This window comes from Dermacentor silvarum, chromosome 3 (genome assembly GCF_013339745.2).
Source record: "Dermacentor silvarum isolate Dsil-2018 chromosome 3, BIME_Dsil_1.4, whole genome shotgun sequence".
NCBI lineage: Eukaryota > Metazoa > Arthropoda > Arachnida > Ixodida > Ixodidae > Dermacentor > Dermacentor silvarum.
Window position 1 is genome coordinate 165,971,398 of NC_051156.1, and position 23,088 is coordinate 165,994,485.

A 23,088-nucleotide genomic window follows, 5' to 3' on the forward strand; every position below is an offset into this window, starting at 1 on the left:
AACTGAAATGGCCTGCAGGCTGCCGGACTACTAGCGGAGTAACACGAATGTGCAGAAGCCCCGCCTCCGTATACCCTTCGCGGCACTGCCAAGATGAACTGTCCCCGAGTATAGTTTCCTTTCGTTCCGCTCTCCCGTGGTGACGGTGCCGTCTAAACGTCCGCGTGTCTAGTTTCCTCCTGTCCCGTCGTCCGCGCGAATGTTTATAAAAAAAAAAAAGAAGAGCGGAAAGACAAGTTGCCGTTCTCCATTTTGAATTTCACTTCTCTTCTGTCGTCGTAATGTGGAGACCGCGTATAGCCGGACTTCCGAGGAGCAACGTTCCTACGAAGAGCGACGGCAGGAACAGAGACGAGAGTGCAATCGTCGCCGGCGGGCGGCAAACACCACCGATGAAAATATGTTTGCACTTTTCGTCAAAATTTGGTGTCGCCTTTGCGTCGTCTGCTAAACAGCTTCGCTGGTCATCCACCTTCAAAGAGTGGAATGGCTCATGATTTTTTTGGTATCTCTCTGTGCCAATGAAAAACGACAACATCTCCTAATCACCACATAATAATAACAAAAATCTGTTGGAACCAGGCAAGCGAGTTATTTCATCCGAATGACTGGAGATTATATTCAAATAAATCAAAATGCGTAACATATGTGGTGTACTTCTTTGTGTCCTCGGCCAGTCGGATTCTCCAAAACCCTTACGGAGATCGATACGCGAATATCTCCGGCTGCCACCTGTTTCATGAATACAGGCAGCTATCTTGGGCATTGGAAACAGTATCAATTTTGTTTGCCGGTTGAGAGCCCCACAAACAGTACAAGGACGGAAAGTTCTAACGTCGTTGGGAGCGATATAGCTATGGATGAAGCAAATGCTGAGACATTATATTATAGACGACTAATATTAGCGTTCAGCACTGGTCGCTGGGTGCTGATATAACCGCGGTCATCCTGACTCCATCTGATCGTTACCAGTTCTTGCGTTCTTTGGGCGTCATCTTTTGTACTGAGACGATTTGCCGCCGCATTCCAAGATTTTGCCGCAGCGCGATTCTCAGCTTATCAAAAACTGCAGTCGTTTTCTTCCTTGTATTCTGGCAATTCCAACTTGGACATGGGAGGCAACCATGTTTATGGAAATCACGGCGCCACGTGTGTTGACCCTCTCCTCACATAATCTTCCTTGGGTCAGGTTCGGAGACAGCGCATCATTCTGTCAAGATGAGATAAGAGGGCAAAGGTGAAGGACACATATAGTAAGGATGACCGGTGAACAGAAGACTAAGGAGAGGGTGGGAGGCACTTATCAATGTGAAGCAATGACGCTCCTCTACAGCCTGCAGTTTTTTTTTTTTTTTTACGTCGTTTATCTCAGGTTTACTCTCTACCATGTGCCTGGTGCAACCTTCTTGGCAGGCCCTTGTCTGGCCATGACAGTTGTGTGTGCGTGTGTTTGCGTGTTTGTGTGTTTGCACACTCTTGTTAGCGTCTGCGAACGTGGGCACAACACCTACCCCGCGATAAGGAGTACTGCTTCCCCTTCCACCTGAACACTCTTACTCCGTTATCGAGAGCCGTCGTCACCGTGCGTCACGACGCTTCTAGTCTTGGTCACGTGTGTAAACTTTGGAAAAAGAAGCTGGAAATCTCGTGACAGAAGTAGCCACTGCCGTCGCAAAGGTAAGACGAAGGTATCTCACTGTGAGTGCGAAGCATCGGTCTCACGAAATCTTGAGTTGCCATTAGTGCTACGAAAATGCATTAGCCTATAAAATATTCAAGCGATTAGAAAACGAGGAATCTATAGAGGCGGAGTAGATGGAATGAGCATATTCTCGAGAAAGTCTGGGTGGTTAGCAAGTAGAAATGATATACGCATACTCAGTGATCGAGATGTCCAAATATGAAACACACTCATATGTGCCCGTCTCCGGGTTAACTATGACTACTTGTGTTCCGCGCAAATCGTCCTGGCGGCGGTAATGGCTTCGACTGTCAGGTAAGGGCCACTATCCCAGCTGCAAAGATGCTTTTCGGGAAAGTCGCATCATTTTCCGATTAGGACGTTCTGCTTAAAAGGCGCGTATAAAGAATTGATCAAAGTTATAAACGACCACCCGTATTTGTGAACGTGCACCCTAAAGAAAAGTATACTGGAGTTTTCACACTCCGTCTAAATTGGGATGCGGCTGTCACGACCAGGAGTTGATCTCTTATTCTCGTATACACAGTCCTAACGTTATAGAGCTTTTGCTACTCTGCCAGGCAAGGTGTAAGAAAAGCAAAAAAAAAAAAAGGCAAGAAAATGCAAGGGGCCATCGTAGCGAAACCAGTGCACCACTGCCGCAAGTGTTAAGTGGCGCACAACGTGACCATGGTCTCTTGAGATAATGCTATTGTCTAAGTGGCTGACAAGAGTAAGGCGAGATCTGGCATGCCGCTTTTGAGCGCGTTTAGTCCTCCTTCGGTATTGTAACAACGCCCCCGTGGTTGTGGCTATTTGGCTCTTTTTGCGCCCTGATTCTCGTTCATAAATATATCCTTTTACCAAGGTGTACCAACCAACCCAATTAACCACGCTTGCGCTCTTGCAAAGGCATCTTCGTGTAGCGTCTAAATGTAAAGTAAAACGGAGATTGGCATCAGTTATCTGCGTGCATAGAAGGAAGAGGCGTAGCCTATCTTACACTCATCAAAAAAAGTAGTAATACGTAAGAAATGATAGAAGCTACCATAGCTCACTGACCGTTAGTAACTTTTTACTACCGGTTTACTAATATAAAAGATCTCCAGTTGTACGGAAGGATAACTTAGCAAAGTTTGTTTTGGTCGAGTTCTATTACGCTCTGTTGTGGTGGTTCATATGATAAAGTTTAGGTGCGCTATGACTTTTCTTCATTAAGTTGGATTACCAGGTGTATTTGCAGACAATAAGCTATAGAAATTTAGAGTAATACGATTGACTGCTTATCCAAACACATAAGTACTGAGCGCTACTACTATTTTTCCCCAAAGTAGGGCTTTAAGTTTTCGAGAAGTCGGCGCCTCAAATAATAAAAAATACGGGGCACTAACTACGCTGTTGTATTCAGCGTTCGTTGTTTGAGCCTTTCGTTCGTTCACGTCTTACTGAGCAGAGTAGTCGTCCGCGGTTTTCATTTGTTTGTTTTACTTAGCTGCACATTTACAGTAATATTTACCTGATATGACAATGGAAGTGGCACTGGGGGCCAAATAGGTCCTATCATTTCCTTGTTATTTATTATTCAGTTGCCTTAATAATGGTTACGAGCTTTTTCACTAGGTAATATTACTAACGCAACCATCACTAACTGCATCTTACTGAATGTTAATATTCCGACAAATCAGGTTAGCGAATACACAAACTTTTATTTTGAAGAGTGATGCATGAGAAATCGTCATGTCGCCAATGTTTTCGTCTTTGCTCTATATATAATATATGGATTGCGATTTAAAAGATAATAATTTGTATCATCACGACAACGTTCAGATGTCGTCTTGCTCTGCCCATATTGTCAATGGTGATTCATATAAAAAAAAATAAGAAGAATAACAACAACAGCACGAAATTGAGCCGCTTTCTGACTGCATAGCTGCTCTCACGGACAACGAAGATTGCCATTTACCACACCTTTTCTTAGCCCTGTTACGTTACATATCACGTTACTGAGCCTTTATGTCTTTACCGTTCAGTAATTGCTATTTCCGGCTCCTCTCTGTAGTGTCGGCATGCTTCGGAGATACTTCACATAAAAAGACACATGAAATGAGTTTTGTTTTAAATGACGCACCTCCGTATTGACCTGCCATACATACAGTTTTCTTACGGCTTGTTTCATAATCATTAACACATCTGGGCGTGTTTCTTGGATTTTATAATCAGTGTTTGAGGAAGAGATTTACCCTGGAAACATAGCTGGTCGACGCGTTTACTGTAATAAAGAGAGCTCATTCTTCTTGAGCTGCATTAAGACCACGGATTAAGACTACGCAGATTTTCGATCGCAAGAAGATAAATTATTCGCGATTGTCCTTATAGAGTTACCAATCAAGAAAATACAACGCAACGGGACACGGGTATTTTTTTTTTTGACACTGAGCACTTCAGGTTTTATTATTTCTCAACAGTGAGGTAAAGCATAGCACAATATAGCATACATACATATCAATAGCATACACTATACATACATTGCACACAATGTAGACATACGTGCATTAAATACGTATACCATTATACAATTTTCGATGTACCCGCCGTGGTTGCTCAGTGGCTATGGTGTTGGGCTGCTGAGCACGAGGTCGCAGGATCGAATCCCGGCCACGGCGGCCGCGTTTCGATGGGGGCGAAATGCGAAAACACCCGTGTACTTAGATTTAGGTGCACGTTAAAGAACCCCAGGTGGTCCAAATTTCCGGAGTCCCTCACTACGGCGTGCCTCATAATCAGAACTGGTTTTGGCACGTAAAACCCCATAATTTAATTTTTTTTAATTTTCGATGTAGGAACAGTTCAGGTCCAACAGAGTAATAATATGCGTAAGAAATATGAAAAAGAAAGACCGCGATATATGCGAGTGACATGCCCAAATCCGCGCCGCATTTGCAGTGCTATCGTGGAACATGATGCGTTTGAACGGACAGCGCATTTAGCCTCGTGAGCTGCCTGATCTGCTTATCGCTCTCCCGAACCGCCGCACGACAAGCACACCACTGGCGTAAACCACGCAGCCTATGGCCGCGTCGCTGATCTGTCACTTTTTAAGCGGCGATATCACGATCGCATCAAATCGCAGTATATTCGAGTCGCTATTCAAAATTTCCAAGTATTTGCTCATTGCTGTAGTTATGAACGGTCATTTATTTTGCAAGAAATAATTTTGGTGAATAGAATGTTGTGCATGGCAAATTCTGGGCAATATCTCCCGTCAGAGCTATGGCCACTGCCTGAATGCCGCCTTCTATTCGTGGCACTTATCTTCCCTGAATCGTTTTTTTTTTTTCAGTCACGACAGGCCGCAAGATGCTGGCTGCCGTCGGCGTACTCAAGGAGTCCTGGCGTCTCGTGTACATCATATGCGTACCCCTCCTCTTCCTTCCAGTGGCAGCAAGCATCGAAGGAAAGGTACGTTCCTTCAGTATTATACAGTGAAAGTCGAACGACGCGCCGCTGGTAGCCCAGTGGCTATGGCATTGGGGTGGTCAGTTGAGACACGACCCCTGCCACCGCGGTCGCATTCCGATGGGAGCGGAATGCAAAGAACGTACGTTTACCGTCGACTGAGTGCATGTTAACGAACCATATATATAGATGGTGGTCGAAATTATTAAGGCCTTAGATGGCTCATGGGTCGAAAATTTGACCGTCCGGCAAATTCAATGGCACTACAATTGTTGGCATCAAAATTGATGGTGCCACCATTGATGGTAGAACCCACAACTTTTGGTGTTACTTAGGACCAAGTTATTTAAGATAGTGAGGCACAAGAGCCCACGACCTTCGGTGGGAGTCGAACCATGCACCTCTGGTGGGAGAAATCTAGTAATGGAAAGTAACAACGCATTCGAATGATTCATGGAGCCACGTGTTGCCACCATGTGTCGGTGCCACCACGGTACCCCGGCCCAACGAAGGTCGTGGGTTTTAGTGCCTTAATTAACTCTACCTTAATTAAGATAGAGTTAATTAAGGCACTCGAACCCACGACCTTTGGTGGGAGTTTAACTCACGACCTTTGGTGGCAGAAAACAAGTAATAGCAAGTAACAGCGCATTTGAAGGAGAATGTGAGATAATTTGATGAATGTCTCGTGAGCGCGCAGGCTTTCGCCTTCATCCTCTTTGGCGTACAATAAAGCGACTGTCAACTTTTCCGAAGCGACGCACTGCGGCGCGCTTGTAAGCAGATCGTGGTTCTGGCACGTAATCTCCGTAATTTTTTAAGCTCTAACTCCAACATGTGTTTTTTCTTTAATCTTGTAATGCCCAACACAATTCCGCAGTCAACAAAACTAAAACGATAATTCTACCGTTGTTTGTGACCGAGAAAGTACATTTCTGAGAAAACAATGAAATTATGTTTCAGTAAAAACGCAGTTGGTATAGTAATTAACAGGGCATCCCGAATAAAGTTCATTGCCTGCCTGCCTTCCTGCCCGCCCGAAAGGAAGCCCCCCTCCTCTCCCCCCCCCCCCCCCCCAAAAAAAAAATGACTGGGTGGCCCTCCCCTCCATACCTGGTGATCGGCAATACATGCAAACATACATACCCTACCACCTCCCCCCCCCCCCCCTCCCTTTTCTTGAAGGGGGGTGTTGGGTTGCGTGGAAGCAATCGGCTTCGACGCAGAATGACTATAAGCGCCTGTACGATTTGCTGTATATCAGGAACGTGAATGGTTCCTGATATACAGCAAGCTACGCTCAAATTAAGCTCGCCTGAGCGAAATCACCGGATTAAAGGCAAAGGTGGTGACGTGGTTTGGTCACCCATAGGCACAATGTTAATGTACTTCGCTTAATTAGAACTATTCTTATGGTGAACATCAATTTAACGCCGACGCGTTAACTGAAGCTACCTCTGCCGTCATTGGCGGTAATAAAGCATATAAAAGAGTAAGAGTTCGACAACCATGCCGGAAAGAAGATAGGTAGTAGGGAGTTTCCATGACGTTATCGTGCAAACGGTTCTTTCTTCCGGGGTCTGAAGAACGCTCGCTAAATTTGAAAAAAAAAGAAATCAACACAAATTTCACTGCACGCTTGCGGGCGTACATAGCAGCGCTGTGAATCATGATTCCAGAGGACGAAGGCCACCATAGAGTTCCCTACAATAATTACTAGAGGAAACTCTGACGCGTCAATCGTTCAGCCACCATGATAATCATGGGTACTACCTGGATTTGTCTGATCTTCGTGCTTGTGGATTGAGACGTTCTTGTGGCTTTGCCTTTCACGCTTTTTCTGCCTTCATTGTCCCAAATGTCAGAGCCATCAACACATTTACGGCGATAGCAATTATATGGACACGCCAAGCAATTTTTTTGTCGTCGTCGTCGTCACCATCAGCGTTGCCGTGAGGTTCCGTATATGCTATGTCTATGCTATATGCCATGCCATGCTATATGTCATGCGGTATATGCGGGTTATATTGCCACACCATACTATCGCTAAAGTTGCTCATACCAGCTCTTACATCCTTGACAAACCAACACCACCCAGGTAGCACACGCCTACGCACTCCGATCTATGACGTCATGCTATCTGACCTGAAATTTCCATTGCCAAGGCTGACGTGACGAAAGCGGTGACGCCAAAATCACTGTTGCTTACGCGGGAGCATCCCCATTAGATTATATGGCCGTCGCGTTATAGGTAGCATGACGTCATGATCGGAGTGCGCTGGCCTTGTGATATCTAGGTGGTGTTGGCTGAACACGGATGCAAACACACACGTCGTCTTGCGACCAGCGTGAGGAGTTCGTCCTTTTTGAAACATGATTGAGTGTGCTACAATCCAGACGCGCAAGCACACAGTGACGTCAATTTTTCATGTTTCGCGGGGCTTTTTTGAGAGCCCCCCCCCCCCCCCCAAAAAAAAAAGAACCACGTCTAGAATAACATGGCGGAAAAAACTGTGTTATGGGTTTCTCAGCACAACCTATAACTTTCCAAATAGTTCTTATGTTCTAAAACGAATATTTAATGTTTGCATAATTAAAACTAAGTAATTAGCTAGCTCATGGCACTGCACAAAATTATTAGTGTAACTCAAGACGGCTACGGGCAATGTGGCGTTGGTCTCATTCGTCTAATGTGTGCTACTCCATTTTCGAAGGGTGGTTCTCTGGTTATGTTAAACGCACGGTATGTTATCCAATCTGTTCTTGCGTGTGGGAGTTATAATACCGCAACAGAGCCGCAGCCATGGTCAGAAAAGTTCGCAGCGCGTTAAGCTTCACTTTATTGCTTTGCAATAGAGTAGGATGACCTCAGCAGTAATATACAGATGTACTTCCCTTTTCTTCTTCCGTCGTATTTTGCGCTGTTTGAACAGAATGTAAAAGTCCAGAAAGACCGAAGTCGCCTCAAACCAAAGGATGCCATTGTATTCCTTACCTAAATCAATGTAATTAATGCTTTCAGCGTAAGCGCGTTCGCGACTTGCTGATTCTTCAAAGGCGAAATGGTAAAACGATTACTGGGAAGATAGATAATTCGTCACACGGCTTAAATATGGCACTGCTTCCATCTATGATTGCACGCATGTTCTTAACCAGCCACTAGCAGCAGCGCCTTACGCTGCACCATGGAGGAACGAGAACTTTTCTTTCTGCCATTTACTCCATCCATGCGCTGCGCTCAGGACCTGTCGTGGCGTGGAGATCAATGGTCGTGGCTGTGCTTCGGCTAGAGTGTACTAGAATACGGTTGAGTGGGACGAGCGGCTGGGGCGGTGAGGCGCCCAACGTGGAAAAATACTGCGGCGGCGTGGCGATAGAAGTGGATTGGGCCACATCAAAGTCGCGCCGTTGGAAAGTGCTGGCGATACTGCTCGGCAGGGCCATTCGTACTACTTCGCACGCTGGTATTTGCGTTCATACCGCCCAAATAGTGTTCATAATTGCATATGACACGTATTTGTGCCTTAAGAATAAATTCATTTCATTCCCTTCTTTATTTTATTTTTTTAATGCCACTCGGTGGTCTTTCTCGGTCTCGGGGCGGGTTCGGGCCGGGCTTGGGCCGTGCTCGGGCCTAACGTAAAGGGCTGGCGGGCCGGGCCGGGCGCGTAATGTCGATTATTTCCGGGCCCGGGTCTCGCCATAAAACTGTTGGTAGGGCTCGGGCGGGTAGCCCGACGTAAAATCGGGCCCGGGCCGGGCCCGGGCTGAAAAAACCAGCCCGCGCAGTGCTCTAACTCTAGCGCTGTACTCATTCAGCTTCCATGGGAATTATTGTTAGTACACCTATTTATATAATCTTTGTGCTTGTGACGTCAGCCTCTCTTGTGGGTTTATTCTCTATGCTTTACCTGCCGTCACAGAACTCGGTTATGAAGCAACCATTTTTTTAATGCAGAAGGCAATAAGACTCTGCGCAAATGCATATGCATTGCGAATCGCAGCATTTCTAGCGCACTATTTGGTTGAAAATGATGAATTTGCAACTGTACAAAGCCGTCTTAAGCCAGAAAGACGAGGTTTAAGCAAAGCCATGTATAATAAGCATTCTTTCCATGTTGGCCGATCCACCATATCTGCAGCTCACATAGACACTTGCGTCCAAATTCGCTGTGGTAATTTATGCAGAAAACTCTGTGCGACAAAGCCTGCGTCTCGTGTGGAGAGCACTAGTGCTAGCGTTATGCGAAAGAAACGGAACCGTCTGTAACAGCGAAGGGTTGCAAGAGCGTCCGACACGTTTAAAAAAAACAGGAAGTCATTATCTTTATAATAAGTCCCTCGCATCGCACTTGCTTCATTTCAGAGGGTGACCGGTAATCTACATTGTCAAGCGCCGGCGGTCACCTTGTTCCTGACTTCTAGGAGAACCACTTCGGACAGTGGGTCGCAAGACACTAGGTTTCCGAGCCGCTTGCTTTTACAACAGGCAATATAAGTCATACGCCAGGCTGTAGCGAAATAGACGACCGCTTATCGTCCCAAGGATGGTCCATAGGCCTCCTGTGTTCTGAGGACGCCCTGCAATATAACTCTTTTACACTCTGTCATGATTATCTAGTCGTTCTTTTTCGGTGCAACCGCTGTGCCAGCGCTATATTCCAGTGCAGCCTAACACGAAATCCTTAGGTATACGCAGATTATGGTGCGAGTCATTTATCCCAGGTCATTTATTCTTTTCCCGAGAAGCGTCTGGCCGAGGGCTGACATAAAACTGCATTAATTTATTACTGTTGTACAGCAGCACCCAGTACAATACGGTACTTGGTACACAGTCTACAGGACTTTGCTCCTATGATAGCATCTTAATGCTCAAGGATTACAAGTGTTGTGGGTAGCGCTTTCGGGCCCAGGCAATGATGACTGCTTATGCATGGTCAGCGCAGCTTCCAGCTGCTCCATAGCAAAATACGAGATGCGTGCAAGAGTCCCGGTGTATAAAAAAGTCCCGTGGCGTTGGCGCAGGCAGGCACGATAAACCAACAGCTTCTACACGCCAAAGTATCAGAAAATCACATGTTGTCCGCGATGAAGTGGAGGCGTATGGCGAGAGCAACGAACTAGGAAGGGTAGCTAGATATCATTATAGGCCCGACACCATCCCACGAGAGGGATACAGTGAATCTTGCCACGAAGGAATTGTTCATTGTGAGGGAAAAGCCAATCGCATGGTCACTGTATGCTTAGGCCTTGCAAATCGGCGTTTGCCGGGCGTTACCATCCCATCACTCTGGCCTGCGAAGTTGGCAAACTAATTGGCAAGGTGGTGTTGACGCACCTCTAATGGCACCTATATCATTGTGAATTGAGCCGGTTATGAAGTGAGTGATTGCCAACGACATTTGAGATGTATATTTACAAAGATAGTATCTGTATCCAGGTGTCCGGCGGGGAACATGCGTATATATCAGTGAGACCTCAGCAGGCCGCCACAAACGTTTCTTAGCCTGGGAGTGCACTAAGGACCCTCTATGGCCAAATAACAATAACACAATGAAGCAGTGAGAGATACGGCTCACCCGTCCCGACTTGGCAGGACAAAAGTTCTTAATTAGCCAGGTCAGGCAGGCGGCAGAGAGAGGCCAGGGGGTCGTGGACCGAAGGGCTCCGACCACCTCTCCTTAAAATATATATATATATATATATATATATATATATATATATATATGTATAATATATATATATTGTATATGTGCCATGAGGTGATTAGTAAAAACGCACATATATATGAGGTGCGTGGCGGTCGCCTACACGTTTACACTTGCAGATCGGTCACCCGCCCGTTCTAATACAGCGTCCATGGTGGTCTTCACGGCTGCAGTAATAGAGACAAGAGAGGGAGGAAATGATAAATGAAAGGCAAGGAGGGTAACCAGGACTGAGCCCGGTTGGCTACCCTACAGTGGGGGAAGGGAAAAAGGGGAGAGAAAGATTAGGAGAGGAATAGAAAGTCCACTGCGGATATCGCCGACGTAGCAACAGAGCTCTGCTCTATTACTGACGGTCCCTCAGTCCGGATCACAGATGGTCACTCGATCCGGTAGTTTTCAAAAATCGCAGCAGCGCTTTTGTGGCCTTTTGTAGCCGCGATATTAGAGTCCGTGGTCCCAAGATATTGTTCAAGGTGAATGATTTTTATCCAGCTGATTTAAAGCTGCGCACAGGTCATGTCATTCGTTTTCAAATGATGAGCAGTAGCACAGTAGGCGTTCTATAGTCTCCTCGACACCACAGGCATTGCACTCGCTGCTATCAGCCATTCCAATCAAACACGTGTATGCATTGGTGAATGCAACGCCCAAGCGCAAGCGGCACAGCATTGTATCGTCACTTCGCCGAAATCCAGGTAACAGCCGCAGATAAAATGTTCATTTCACATCCATGGTGGCCGCAAAGGTTGCAGTTTTGTGCGGCGCTTCAATTCATCAATCACGAAGCTACCCATCAATTGTTCGTCTTCCGCGATATTTAGGCAACCCTGACAGGAGAGAGAGAGAGAAACAAATTTTAATGACAAGAAAGGTCAAGAAGTCGTATGGAGAAACTTGCCTCTATCCTGCGACTCCACATCTGTGGTTAAGGGTCAGTGAGAGACAAGGGGAGCTTAGGCTCCTTATTATACGCCATTCATCTCACGAATAACTCGTCATCAACATTACGGAAGTGCATCGCTGGCAGATAAAAAAGAATGAAGTGAGAAAAGGTAGAATAAAGAAAAGGCATCTTCTTTCAATGATTCTTCTTTCGATGGCCGAACAGAAGCAGCCACACGATCTGCCCATGTCATTAACTACGTTGCTATCCCATTGTCTAGATCGGTAACTCAGAGTAAGCTCACTGCACTTGCACTTGACCTTATTGGCCAAATAGAATCCATAAGCTTTTACAAAACAACAGCCCTTTCGTTCTTTGAAATGTCACCTACAGCCCTTCCTTACGTGCAGCTCACTGCAGCGTGACGTATCATTCTTACGTCGTCTATGGCTTCGAGTAACATTCACGAATGCCTTCTCCTCCTTACTTATCAGAATGAGTGATTTCGATTATGAAGGTTTTGGGTGCAAAAATGCAGTTGTTCCTCTGCTCTGTTCTCGCTTCTTTGCACTAGGAACAGCATCGTGCACCGCGCTTGACACAGTCTACAGCAGACAGCCCTTTGCAACAAAACCCTAGATCCGACAACCATCACACTAAGTCGCTTAACAATGCAGTATACAATGGCGAAAAAAAAGGTGAAAAAAGGAAAAAAGGAAAAAAAAGAAGTACCGGTCTGCACAAGAAGTTTAAGAACCGGGGTTCAAATTTAGAAAGTTTTTCTTACATAACAACTATTTGCCATGGACTGGCTACCCTTCCTAACAATATGTAAAACATATCACCATCGGCTGGCTATTGCTCTTACGAACAGTTCCAGTGCAAGAACATTTTTGTGAATACAGGCCCACGTGTTCTGATTTTGTGAAAGCTCGGGCTAAATGATTAGAAATAAAAAATGTCTTGCATGAATTCACATTACCATGCAGCGACAGCTGTAGCATGTTATCGGATCCTTATTTACCTTCACGTGTGTTATGTGCATATCCTTATGAACAGTGCTACAGCACTGCGCGGGTACACGTTGGCTCGGCTAGATTATTTATATTATGGTTACGTTGAGCCCCTATTGAACCATTTAGACTTAGAGAAAATGCGTCCAACATGAAAAAATAAGCCCATATCCACCCAAAAAAATTAGAACTAGAAGTGTTCGTCACAGCAGATGCCAACTATTACTGACGTTGAACATATTATCAGCGAAGGTGGCAGAATAATAGCAAATAACACTTACGAAGAACAAAAATTATCGTGTATTCGGCTCATGCTTTCCATTACGACCACTATTTTACATTTCCTTACACGCCCTCGCACATTTTGCGGGCACGGAAGGGTCGGCGACACCTGTCACGTAAAAAAACAATTGCCGTGTCTTCTGCAAGAATGGGCACGTAAATACAAAAAAAAAACGAAGATTGCAAGGAACTCCTACCGGAGTGTTTCGTCAACGCCTTTTACGTAATGCCGGAAGCGCTCTATTCTGATCCTTCGGTTGTATCCTTGATCCTCAGGTGCTCGTTTCTTATCAACTAGACGCAAGATAACCGTGAGAGCCTCGCAGCATTCCACTTTGACTTTCTCGTCTTTCTACCTCTTAGTAAACCCCCACACTCCAGATGTCTAGACAGTTCGCGTGCCGTAAGCAGCAGTTTGTCTTGAGGTCTGGCAGGGAGTGATTTCTATACACTGGCGATAGAGTTAAAGCTCCTTGCTGAAGGCGCGCTGTAGGGCTGCCATTCACATCTCACGCAAAGAAACCCAGTTCGCAGCGCTACTTCATATCGAAAAGAAATTAGGCTAAAGTAGAAGCTGCGTGCATGAACTAATGAAGCACAAATAACATTGATTTATACTGCAAGTCCACAACGTTAATAAAGTTGCGCCGGTTCTCCAGCTCAAAGCTTTACATGTGGTCGTGAACAAATGCGTTGGTTGAAATGTTCGCCAGTGGTAACGTGCAAGTACATGAAGATAAGTAGGTGCCAATGGCCTTGGGGTCGCGCTGCTGAGCTTGAGGTCACGGGTTCAATCCCGATTGCGCGGCAGGATTCCTCTGGGAGCAGAACGCACGAAACACTCATTTAATTGGGTGCTCGTTAAAGGACTATAGGTGGTCAAAAATTAATCTGGAGTTTCCCACTACGGCTAGCCTCAAAATTATTTCGTGGTTTTGGCACGTAAGATCCCAGATATTTTTTTTCAAGCAGGTGGTGAGCACGGGGTGTGAAACGAATTGAACAACTCGCGTGACATCAGCGTGCCTGTGCATACAAAAAAATTTCTTTCGCAGTTTCACCCGAAAGGCGAAGCATCAATTGCGATAGCAAATTAGTAGAGAGGTATACGGAGTAAGGATAGTGGTTCTATCAGCTGTATAAACTTGGACATGCAGCAGCACCAGCAACGCGCAGAACTGTTGTCGACGCCGTCGGCGTTTTGCCCACGTTCGCACTGAAAGCGCGAAGCGTTTTAGTATAAATACGCATTTGCTGCCGCAGCTAAACGTCGCCTCCCCTCTCTCTCCCTCCCGTCCCCCCACCGCCTTTTGCGCGACGGGAAAAGTCGCGTTTGCTCTCTATATATGGAAAGAAAGAAAGAGACGCTTAATTCTTCAGCCCTTCAGGGAGCACGGCGCAGCAGAAATAAGCGTCACTTTCTTCTTCAATAAAATCACTACTACGGCGCAGAACGCGCGTTTGCTCTTCGACGTGCGTTCGCTCCCTGTGAAGGCGCGCGACCCTCGCGCCCTTTCACTCGCACATACAGCGTCCGGAGCGCGGCGACGATTTCATTGCCGTTGACGTCATACGGAACCTCATGGCGACGGCGACGGCAGAAATCTGCTTTGGAGTGTCCATATAATTGCTATCGCAATAAAACATTTAATGGCCACGTGAGGTATATGAGGCGAATAAACGGACGCCAAGCACACAAGGGGCGTGTGTCCCTTTCTATACTCGCGGGCAACTTTCTGTGACAATGAATGGAAAGCTACGGAGACAAAGCGCACACAAGTGAGAGCGCTTCTGAAAAGAGTCCCGCGTTTTAATCCACGTTGGTTTAGGCAGGGGAAGACAAAACATTTATAGGAACAGTTAAATGAGACAGGACACACCAGTGAGAGTAAAAGTTTACTTATTTTGCGGCTTTTTCCTTTCGCGTCTGTTTTTGCTTCTTGTATCTCGTTTTTCTCTTCCTGTGTTTGTTTGCCTTTATTGAGTTCTGCTACCATGAGAAGGGACAAATTATATAAGTTATGAGGTTTTACGTGCTAACACCACTATCTGATTATGAGGCACGCAGTAGTGGGGGACTCCGAATTGATTTCGACCACCTGGGGTTCTTTAACCGTGCACATATTGTGCAGTACACGGGCAGTTTTGCATTTCTTCCCCATCGAAATGCGGCCGCAGCAGGCGCGATTCCATCCCGCGACCACGTGCTTAACAGCCAAAGCCCGAAAGGACAAAAGGTTGTCACATTTTCGCGGCATATTGACTTGAAGAGTGAACGCATTCACTCAGTTATTTTTTTCACGAGGATTTCCCTGAATTTTTTGGATGATCTTAACATTCGCAAAAACTTAGTGCATCTAAGCAAGCGTAATGTCACACAGATGACTCTAGTCAGATGACTCTAACTATGCAAAATTTAGTGTATGCGTAATGTATTTCAGTATTTAGTCGTGGTAGAGAAAATGGCTTTGTGATAAAAAGGAGGATTTTAAACAAAAACGCAATTAAAACAACTTCAAGATACCTGAACAATGTATTCGCTGATGGAAGAGTTTACGCAGAATGCAAGTGTTCAGCGACTGAAACGCGATTCTTCGGCGATTGAAACGTGCCAGGCACTTTTTGCGCCTCCCTTGGGAGCTGGGTGATCACCGATGGGCCGAATGCAGGCACAATGCTTCAACGAGACTCTCGCTGTCATGTGATACAAAAATGTGTCAGCTTGGTGCCACCAGAGCCCACTGATGGCTCAAAAAAGTGCTGGCAGTCCTGCGATCCAGATATCGCATTTCAATCGCTAAGCCCTGTACGTGGGCTTTCTATCAACGGGAGGACATTGTGACTGTGTGTTTAGCAGGGACGACCCTTGTTTTCAGCTTATGAGTAAAAAAAATTACCCCTCTGTTGATTTGTTCCTCTTACGCAGGCCGGCTGGTGCGCCTACATCTTGCTGGTGATGGCTTTCTACTGGTCGGCGGAAGTGGTACCGCTGGCTGCCACTTCACTCATGCCGGTCTTCTTGTTCCCGTTTTTCGGGATCCTGCCGTCCAGTAAAGTGGCCACCTTTTACTTGAATGTGAGTGCAAATCGGCACGTAACACTTAGGCGCCATCTTGTATTACTCGTTGCCCGAGTCTCAAAGGAAAATTTCTAGTTGCCTTAATTCCTTCTTCTCGATTATTCCCAATTGCATAATAATTTATTGCATTACTCACTGAAATAGGCTTCGGTCGTTTTAGTTCGCGAATAAATCCTAGCTTTCCATGCATCAAGGCGGAGATACCGTGGTTCGCTTCCGCGTGGATTCCTCTGAAATTTCTACCACGTGGCTAAACTTAGGAAAGGTAGTATCACTGTTATTGCTAACAATAAAAGTAATTATTTCCTTCTTAAATTGCTGACTCCTAAAAGTGCACGGAACAATGCGGGAAACAGCTAGGGGAACAAGGAGCGAATATTTTATGTATTAAATAAACTTTTATTTCTTTAATTTTTTTTGGCACAATCAAGACACATTGCGTTTGTGAGCAATATATTTTTTTCAGTAGTTTTACCTTCTAAAATATTGTTTCCTTCAAACCATCTTGGACAGAATCCAAGGTACGCTTACTTAGATGCTGTTTGCCCTTCGTTGACGCAGAACTCCCACAACCACAGACGTATTCAGTAGCACCCCCTTTCCTAAGTGACTGCTTATGTGTGCTGTGCAGCTTTGTGTGTGCACGCAGCGCTAATTCTCTTGTTTTATTTTGCTAATATGTACTCCTCTTTACCGCATTATATATCACTTCCCTAAAAAAGATTTGAAATGTTTAAACGTTTTTTTTTCCGGCCTCCCTATATTTATCGTAAAGCACGTGCATATAAATGCAGTTTGATAACATACACATTGCCCAGTCTTAGAAAGTGCTTACTCAGGGCAATAGGGCTGTGGTTTCTAGAACTTTTCTCTGGAGCCTTCATTACCGGATCTTAGAGCCTCATGTGGCCATAGTCTTCCCTGCTAAACGCGAGTAATGCGATTGCTTAAAAGAAGCAGCAGAAGGGCGAGGAGCCATCGTTTCTAGTCAGATCAGTGATGATGTGGAATTAACATATGTTTCTTTCTTGTTTGTTTGTTTGTTTATTTGTTAAGATGCACAGCATAAGTTCTTATTTTTCATTCTATACTGACAAACGTAATAGACTACTTGGATCTTAAGGTTTCTTACCGAAGAGCTGTAGTAATTTCGGTTATTATACGGTCACGATCATCGCCCTTTTGTGAACGCGACTTCATGCAGGACATAGGGCTCGTAATGCTGTGTTCGCTAGTGATGGCCGGAGCGGTGGAAACGAGCAACCTGCACAAGAGGATAGCCCTAAGGTCATTACTCGCCATTGGAACAAGTAATCTCAGGTACGAATAATCGAGGGAGTGACTACGTTGTTGTCAAGTCAACATAAATGCTTCTTACTAGTAATAACTCTTGGACGAGCCAAGTTGAACAAACAGCTTAGCCCTGTAAGGCGCTACGTACACAATTGTGTAAGACAAGATTAGTGCATTAGCAGCAAAAGCATTGATGAAAGTAATATATTAAAATGTGCCACATACATTTTGAAACACTTCTGATTGGAAATGTACTGCAAGTTTGAATAGCGTGCGCAAAATGTTTTACTAATGTGAGTGAGAAAGTAGACGGCTGGGTGTTATTGCTCGACGTAGGTATGACAATGTATGTAGTAGGCTCACTTCTTTCCATATTTTTCACACTGTGCTGCACCAGGCATAATATTGAACTGACTGAATAGGCACTTTTCAAGCTCACTAGACATGAAATAGTTGATATTCTCGTATCTGACTGTCCTGCAGCGAGGTTTCGCATGCAGTCCACAATCTGTAAAATTGACAAAAGTGATTAAAGAATTTAAAATTTTTAATCTATTCTGTAGCTGTACGCTTTTTATGGTTCTGAAGATGCGAGAAAAAGTGGTTAAAATAAGATTGTAGTCGACATAAATAATTGGCAACTGAAAGGATTGGAGTAGTATTATACTTACCGAACTCTAATAATTTTTGTGGTCATCGTATTTCAATGACCCTAAAATGAGTACAATCGAGAAAAACGTGATGTTTGCCCTGATTGTGTTTAAAGGAGGAACACGGAAGCGTCAACATTTACCTTTATTTCGTTACCGAAAACCATATATTTTATAACATTGTGCAAATGTATCTACGGCAATCTAAGTGTTGATTTTACTAGTGTGAAATGCGAAATAATGTACCGGCTCATGTAAAATGTTTCGGTACATTATCATCGTACTCGCGTTTACTGAATTACTACTTTGTAAACTGCATCTCGTCTTCTAGATTTTTTTTTTTGCTTGTTATGTGCATTTTTTATGTTATGATGCGTTGCGATAGGTTTTATTGCTTTAATGTTGTAGAAATGGTGTAACCATTTTTTTGTTTATTACTAATCGCAACTGACGCCGTTTTATCTGTATATAAGTACCACTAATGAAAAAATAAAATTGAATCTGTATCTAGATAGTATTGTTCCAGCTTTACTTTTGTTTTAATTTTCTTAAGGGCCCAATACCTGAGTTAAAACTGAGAGAGTTCAAATAGCAATAAAGAACCATTCATTATGGTTACCACGTTATAGGCAACGTCGTGTCTGCATCAATAAAGGCTGATGGACGGGTGATAACTGCGTTTTTTTTTCTTTTGTCCATCTACGTGCCATGTATACAACTCAGTGATCAATTTGCATAATCTTCGAGGTACCCTACTTCCTTCATGTCAAGGGATTCTATAAACCAGCTTGTATTATAGCTGCTGATTTCATTTGATTATTTCTTTTTCAGGCTGCTTCTTGGTTTTATGCTAGTCACCATGTCACTATCCATGTGGATTCCGAACACTGCCTCGACGTCCATCATGGCGCCCATAGTCATGGCCGTCGTAGACCAGATGCACAACTCGACTAAGTCTCATTCCAAAGACGTAGAAAGTAAGTGGGATGCCACCACAACTGTCTTGCTTACGTCATGGTACATGCGATCATGCTCACGGAGCCGAAAATTAAATTTTAAAGTCCTTTAATAAACAAGTGTGGGATTCATAGAAAATCGGTAAGGTTTATATAGGTAAATACAGACGACTAGATTCTCCTTCCTTGCTCATGCAAGAACACCTGATTCCAACGTTATAAATACGCCGGAAAATAAGTCAACTTCTCTTCCTTCGTGAACTTTTCTTACGAAAAATCCCTTTAAGCCTTCCGAATTGTATTCGGCAAGCTACTACTATAGACGAACAAGACACGCAACAGAACACACTGGCTCCGATTTTTGCAAGACCAAACTCCTATAAGAACAGTTTTTTTCCTAAAACAGTGAAAGAGCGGAACGGATTACCATCAACTGTTTTTGACTTGGAGAGAGAGACAGAAGTGACTTTATTGGCACCCGTCAAATAGATGACGGGGTAATGCATTTTTCTGCAAGCAAATGTGAGTTGAGTTGCCATGTGTTCTAGATTTGATTTTTGAATTTGTATTCTCGATCTTTGTCTTTTTGTTGTATGGCCTCTTTGTACTTTTGCACTTGTGTTTTCGACTGTCTATTTTTGTGTTCTGGTTTTCTGTCCTTCTTTTAATGCTAAGAGGACTAGAGTTTAATTTGTTGTAATATTTTTGCTTGCTTATTGTTGTATAGCATCGTCACTTTTCAGACTAACTGTTATAATGTCCCTCCTTCTTAGGCCAAAAAAATGGCCTGCAGTATGGTTAAATAAAAAAATAAAGAAATTCCTAAAGCAAGGCTATAACAAAACTATCGTGCTGAGGAACCCCTGTGAGTTTGCTGGGACTTGGGAAAACCGACAAGGCTGCCACGATGTGTGATAGATTCACGACTTTCCTTTGAGCACTCAAGCTGAGAGCGTCAAACATTTCTAGCGGTGCGCAGGCATTACGTAATCATCATTTGTAATGTTCAATAAAGCTGCATGCATGCAAGCTGCAGTAGTCACCACAGAAAATTAGTAGTGAGAAGTTAGTAGAAAAAAACTGCGAACATGACTAGACATGACTAGACATAGCCTCAGCGCTCGTATGCAGAGCAAACCACGAACCATGAAAAGGTGGATTACGAAAACTTTCGTCTATCACAGTTTTGTCCATTTTCGCACCCCTAGGTCCACATGGCGTAGAAGATGACTATTACAAGGGGAACCACACGTTAGGCTATTCGGATTCAAATTTATAGCAAATAATAGAACTAATAAAAAAGTGTGCATATACAGAAATAAGTCACAATCAACGTGGACGGAACTTCCTATGTAAATAAAATGTCGACAATGCAGAGTAAAAACAAAGTAAAGGACAAAGAGGCTGCATTTCAAGATATGCATAAATCACAACGCCAAAGCACAACAGTTTAATAAAGTAATGCAATGAAATGTTGATAGGTAGACGCCATTATTCACGATTAAAAACAGAATATGTTTCTGTTTCCTCCTAGATATTTTCAAGGAAGTTGCAGATTTCATATGCGTGCTTAAACCCTCATAATGCGGCCATAAACATCATATAATTCAGCGACGTGACCTTTTGGTGGCAAAGCAGTAACAACGACTGTTACCACCGTTCCGTTGGCGCGCATCATTCCATAAGCTTCATTATTTGCTTTTCGGATATTGAATACTTGAGTGGCGTTCACAGGATGAGTAAGCACTGAAATTTACGAGTGGCGTATGAGGTGGCTAATAAGTACTGCAGAGGACCGCAAGCGTACAATAAATTATAAAAATATATATATATATATATATATATATATATATATATATATATATATAAGCAGAACAACCAAAGCAAAATGCTAAACAACACTCAGTGGCCTTCAGAAGTTTATTAATCTACCATTTAGCCTTTTTATTGCTTGAATGATCCGCGGAAAACAAAGCTACATTTGAAAGAGTGGGTGCAAGTACAGGTATACCGTTTCATAGAGGCATTATATTAGAAAAAGCGTGTTTGCATTTAGGGATTAATTTCGGTCTTGACGATAATGGACACATAGCCGCCAAGGTATAGCGATACTATAGGCAAGGGTTCTTTTTCAAGGGACAGCTTAGAAAAACCTTTTCAAGCAGTTTGACAAAGCCATATTGAGCAGACTTCCTTCTAACACTATTTGTTTCTATCAGTGAACGATACAATGATGTGTTGCAGGTTCAGACCTTGAGTCTCTAACCAGGCGGCAAGAGCCAGCTTACAAAGATGACGAGAAGAAAGGTGGCAAGGATTCGTCTCATACTGCTGATTCTGAGTATGCTTTCATCTACATTTCTGTGTAAAAATTTGAATTCCTAGTCAGCACATCTCTCGATCCATCTACCAGCAAAAGCTTTACCGTCGTAGATAATGATCTTTTATGTATCCAAAATAAAGGGACTTTACAGGCACTTTATTTATCTGGCAAGTTGGCATTGCTGGGTTTCCGTAATGTACCTAGCCTATTTGACATGAATAGAAATGCGACTGCTGCCTGTGACCGTTTTCTCACAAAGAAGGAATCAAACCTCGGTGTTACCAGTGAAAGTACGCGTAGCCGCCAAGGACAATGGAAAAGAGAATACCTTTTCAGCACGAATTTCCGGAATGTAGACAAAAAACGAATGAACAATCTTATACACACTTTTTAGCAGTTAATTCCAAAGAGCCGCAGTATATCCTCCGGACATCCGCACACCGCTAAGGGGCATGATCGCTGTTCAAGCTGCTTTTTATTCTTTACTGATGGTACGAATGTGAAAAGCATCTTTTGAAAACTTATATACCACAGTGAGTTGCCTCTGCATCAGCTGTATCACCATCTACGAGGAAGAAGTAACCATCTCCTCATGTTTGCTATGGTAAAAAGAGCATATCATTGCTAAACACATAGATGAAGATGGAACTACGTGTACTACATTTCCATGTTGCTGCTGCTGTATCCTGGATTTTCAAACAATCTCGAGGAAACAATCTCGAGGAAACACACTTCATGGCTGTTCTCTCCCGTTTGTGACAACACAGAGGTCCAGATCAATTTAGTGCCTATTTCTTGATAGCGCATGACGAAAATATGAGTAAATAACTTCTGTACAGTTCCAGATGCAGCGTACTTCCTACCCAGAATAAATATTTTGAGTTACCCGAGTTAGTTTTGGAATAAAATTGAAAGAAATCTGCAATATTATGCACAAGGGGTATTAGGGGGATATAAATATGGTCTAAATTCTTAACGTCACTTTAATACAACGTACTTTGAAATGCCTGATTTGCATTCTGCTCCATAAATGATGTCGGTGGTTCCAGTTGATCTTTGAACGTTGCAGTGGCTCTATAGCTTACGCGTGCTTTCAAGATGGGAGGTTCGTGCCGTCTCAAGCTTACAAAATGGAAGCTGCCTGTGTCTTCTGCAAGATTTCGTGCATTATACTCATGCCTGATAAAAACGCGGTAGAATTGAGAATCCCAGCCGTGAAAATCCGATAGTTTCGACTAAATCGCCATGAATATTATGCATACATCCTAAAGTATGCCCTTGAAGAACTTTGGTAACGTAATTTAAGCAGAATTGTTCGAATAATTTATGGTAACATAGCAGTGTCAGTTTTCCAATAAATAGCCAGGTTGATCGGAGCGACACTATGGTTACCACGTGTCTTCACCCAACGTCCTTTCCGCAAGTACCGTCGCTACCGTGGCCCTTCCTCATCGTAACGGGTGCGCCGTTGAATTAACTGGTAACGGTGCAAACAGTCCCAAGTGGTAGTGGCGGAGTTTGAGGAAGGAACGTCACTATTTCTTAGCAACTTCACAGATAATGCCCATTGCGCAAGCGAAAACATCTTTCCTTTGGGGGCTCACAAGCGCTGGCTATATTCCGTCGGGCGTGACGCGCGCACACACATGCGTTCGCGCGGGCATGAACATACAATATACAGTACTTGTGAGCTTAGACGCGACTCATGGCTGTGATTTTGTGACTTGTCTTTCTTTGTGTTTTCACGGCAACACCCGCTGA

General features: G+C 44.0%; 1 protein-coding gene across 6 annotated transcripts in view; it reads left to right on the top strand.

Moving 5' to 3' along the window:
* The window catches only part of LOC119445995 (solute carrier family 13 member 5), a 345,149-nt gene that overhangs the window by 311,119 nt on the left and 10,942 nt on the right, over positions 1 to 23,088 (top strand). For 2 of the 6 annotated variants that reach the window (XM_049663797.1, XM_049663796.1), the window contains exons 2-4: positions 17,310 to 17,425; positions 18,880 to 19,025; positions 21,249 to 21,345. In XM_049663797.1, coding sequence (XP_049519754.1) covers positions 17,325 to 17,425; positions 18,880 to 19,025; positions 21,249 to 21,345 — 344 coding nt within the window. In that variant the 5' untranslated portion in view covers positions 17,310 to 17,324. The other 4 variants (XM_037710296.2, XM_049663794.1, XM_037710295.2 and 1 more) reach the window with 4 other exon arrangements.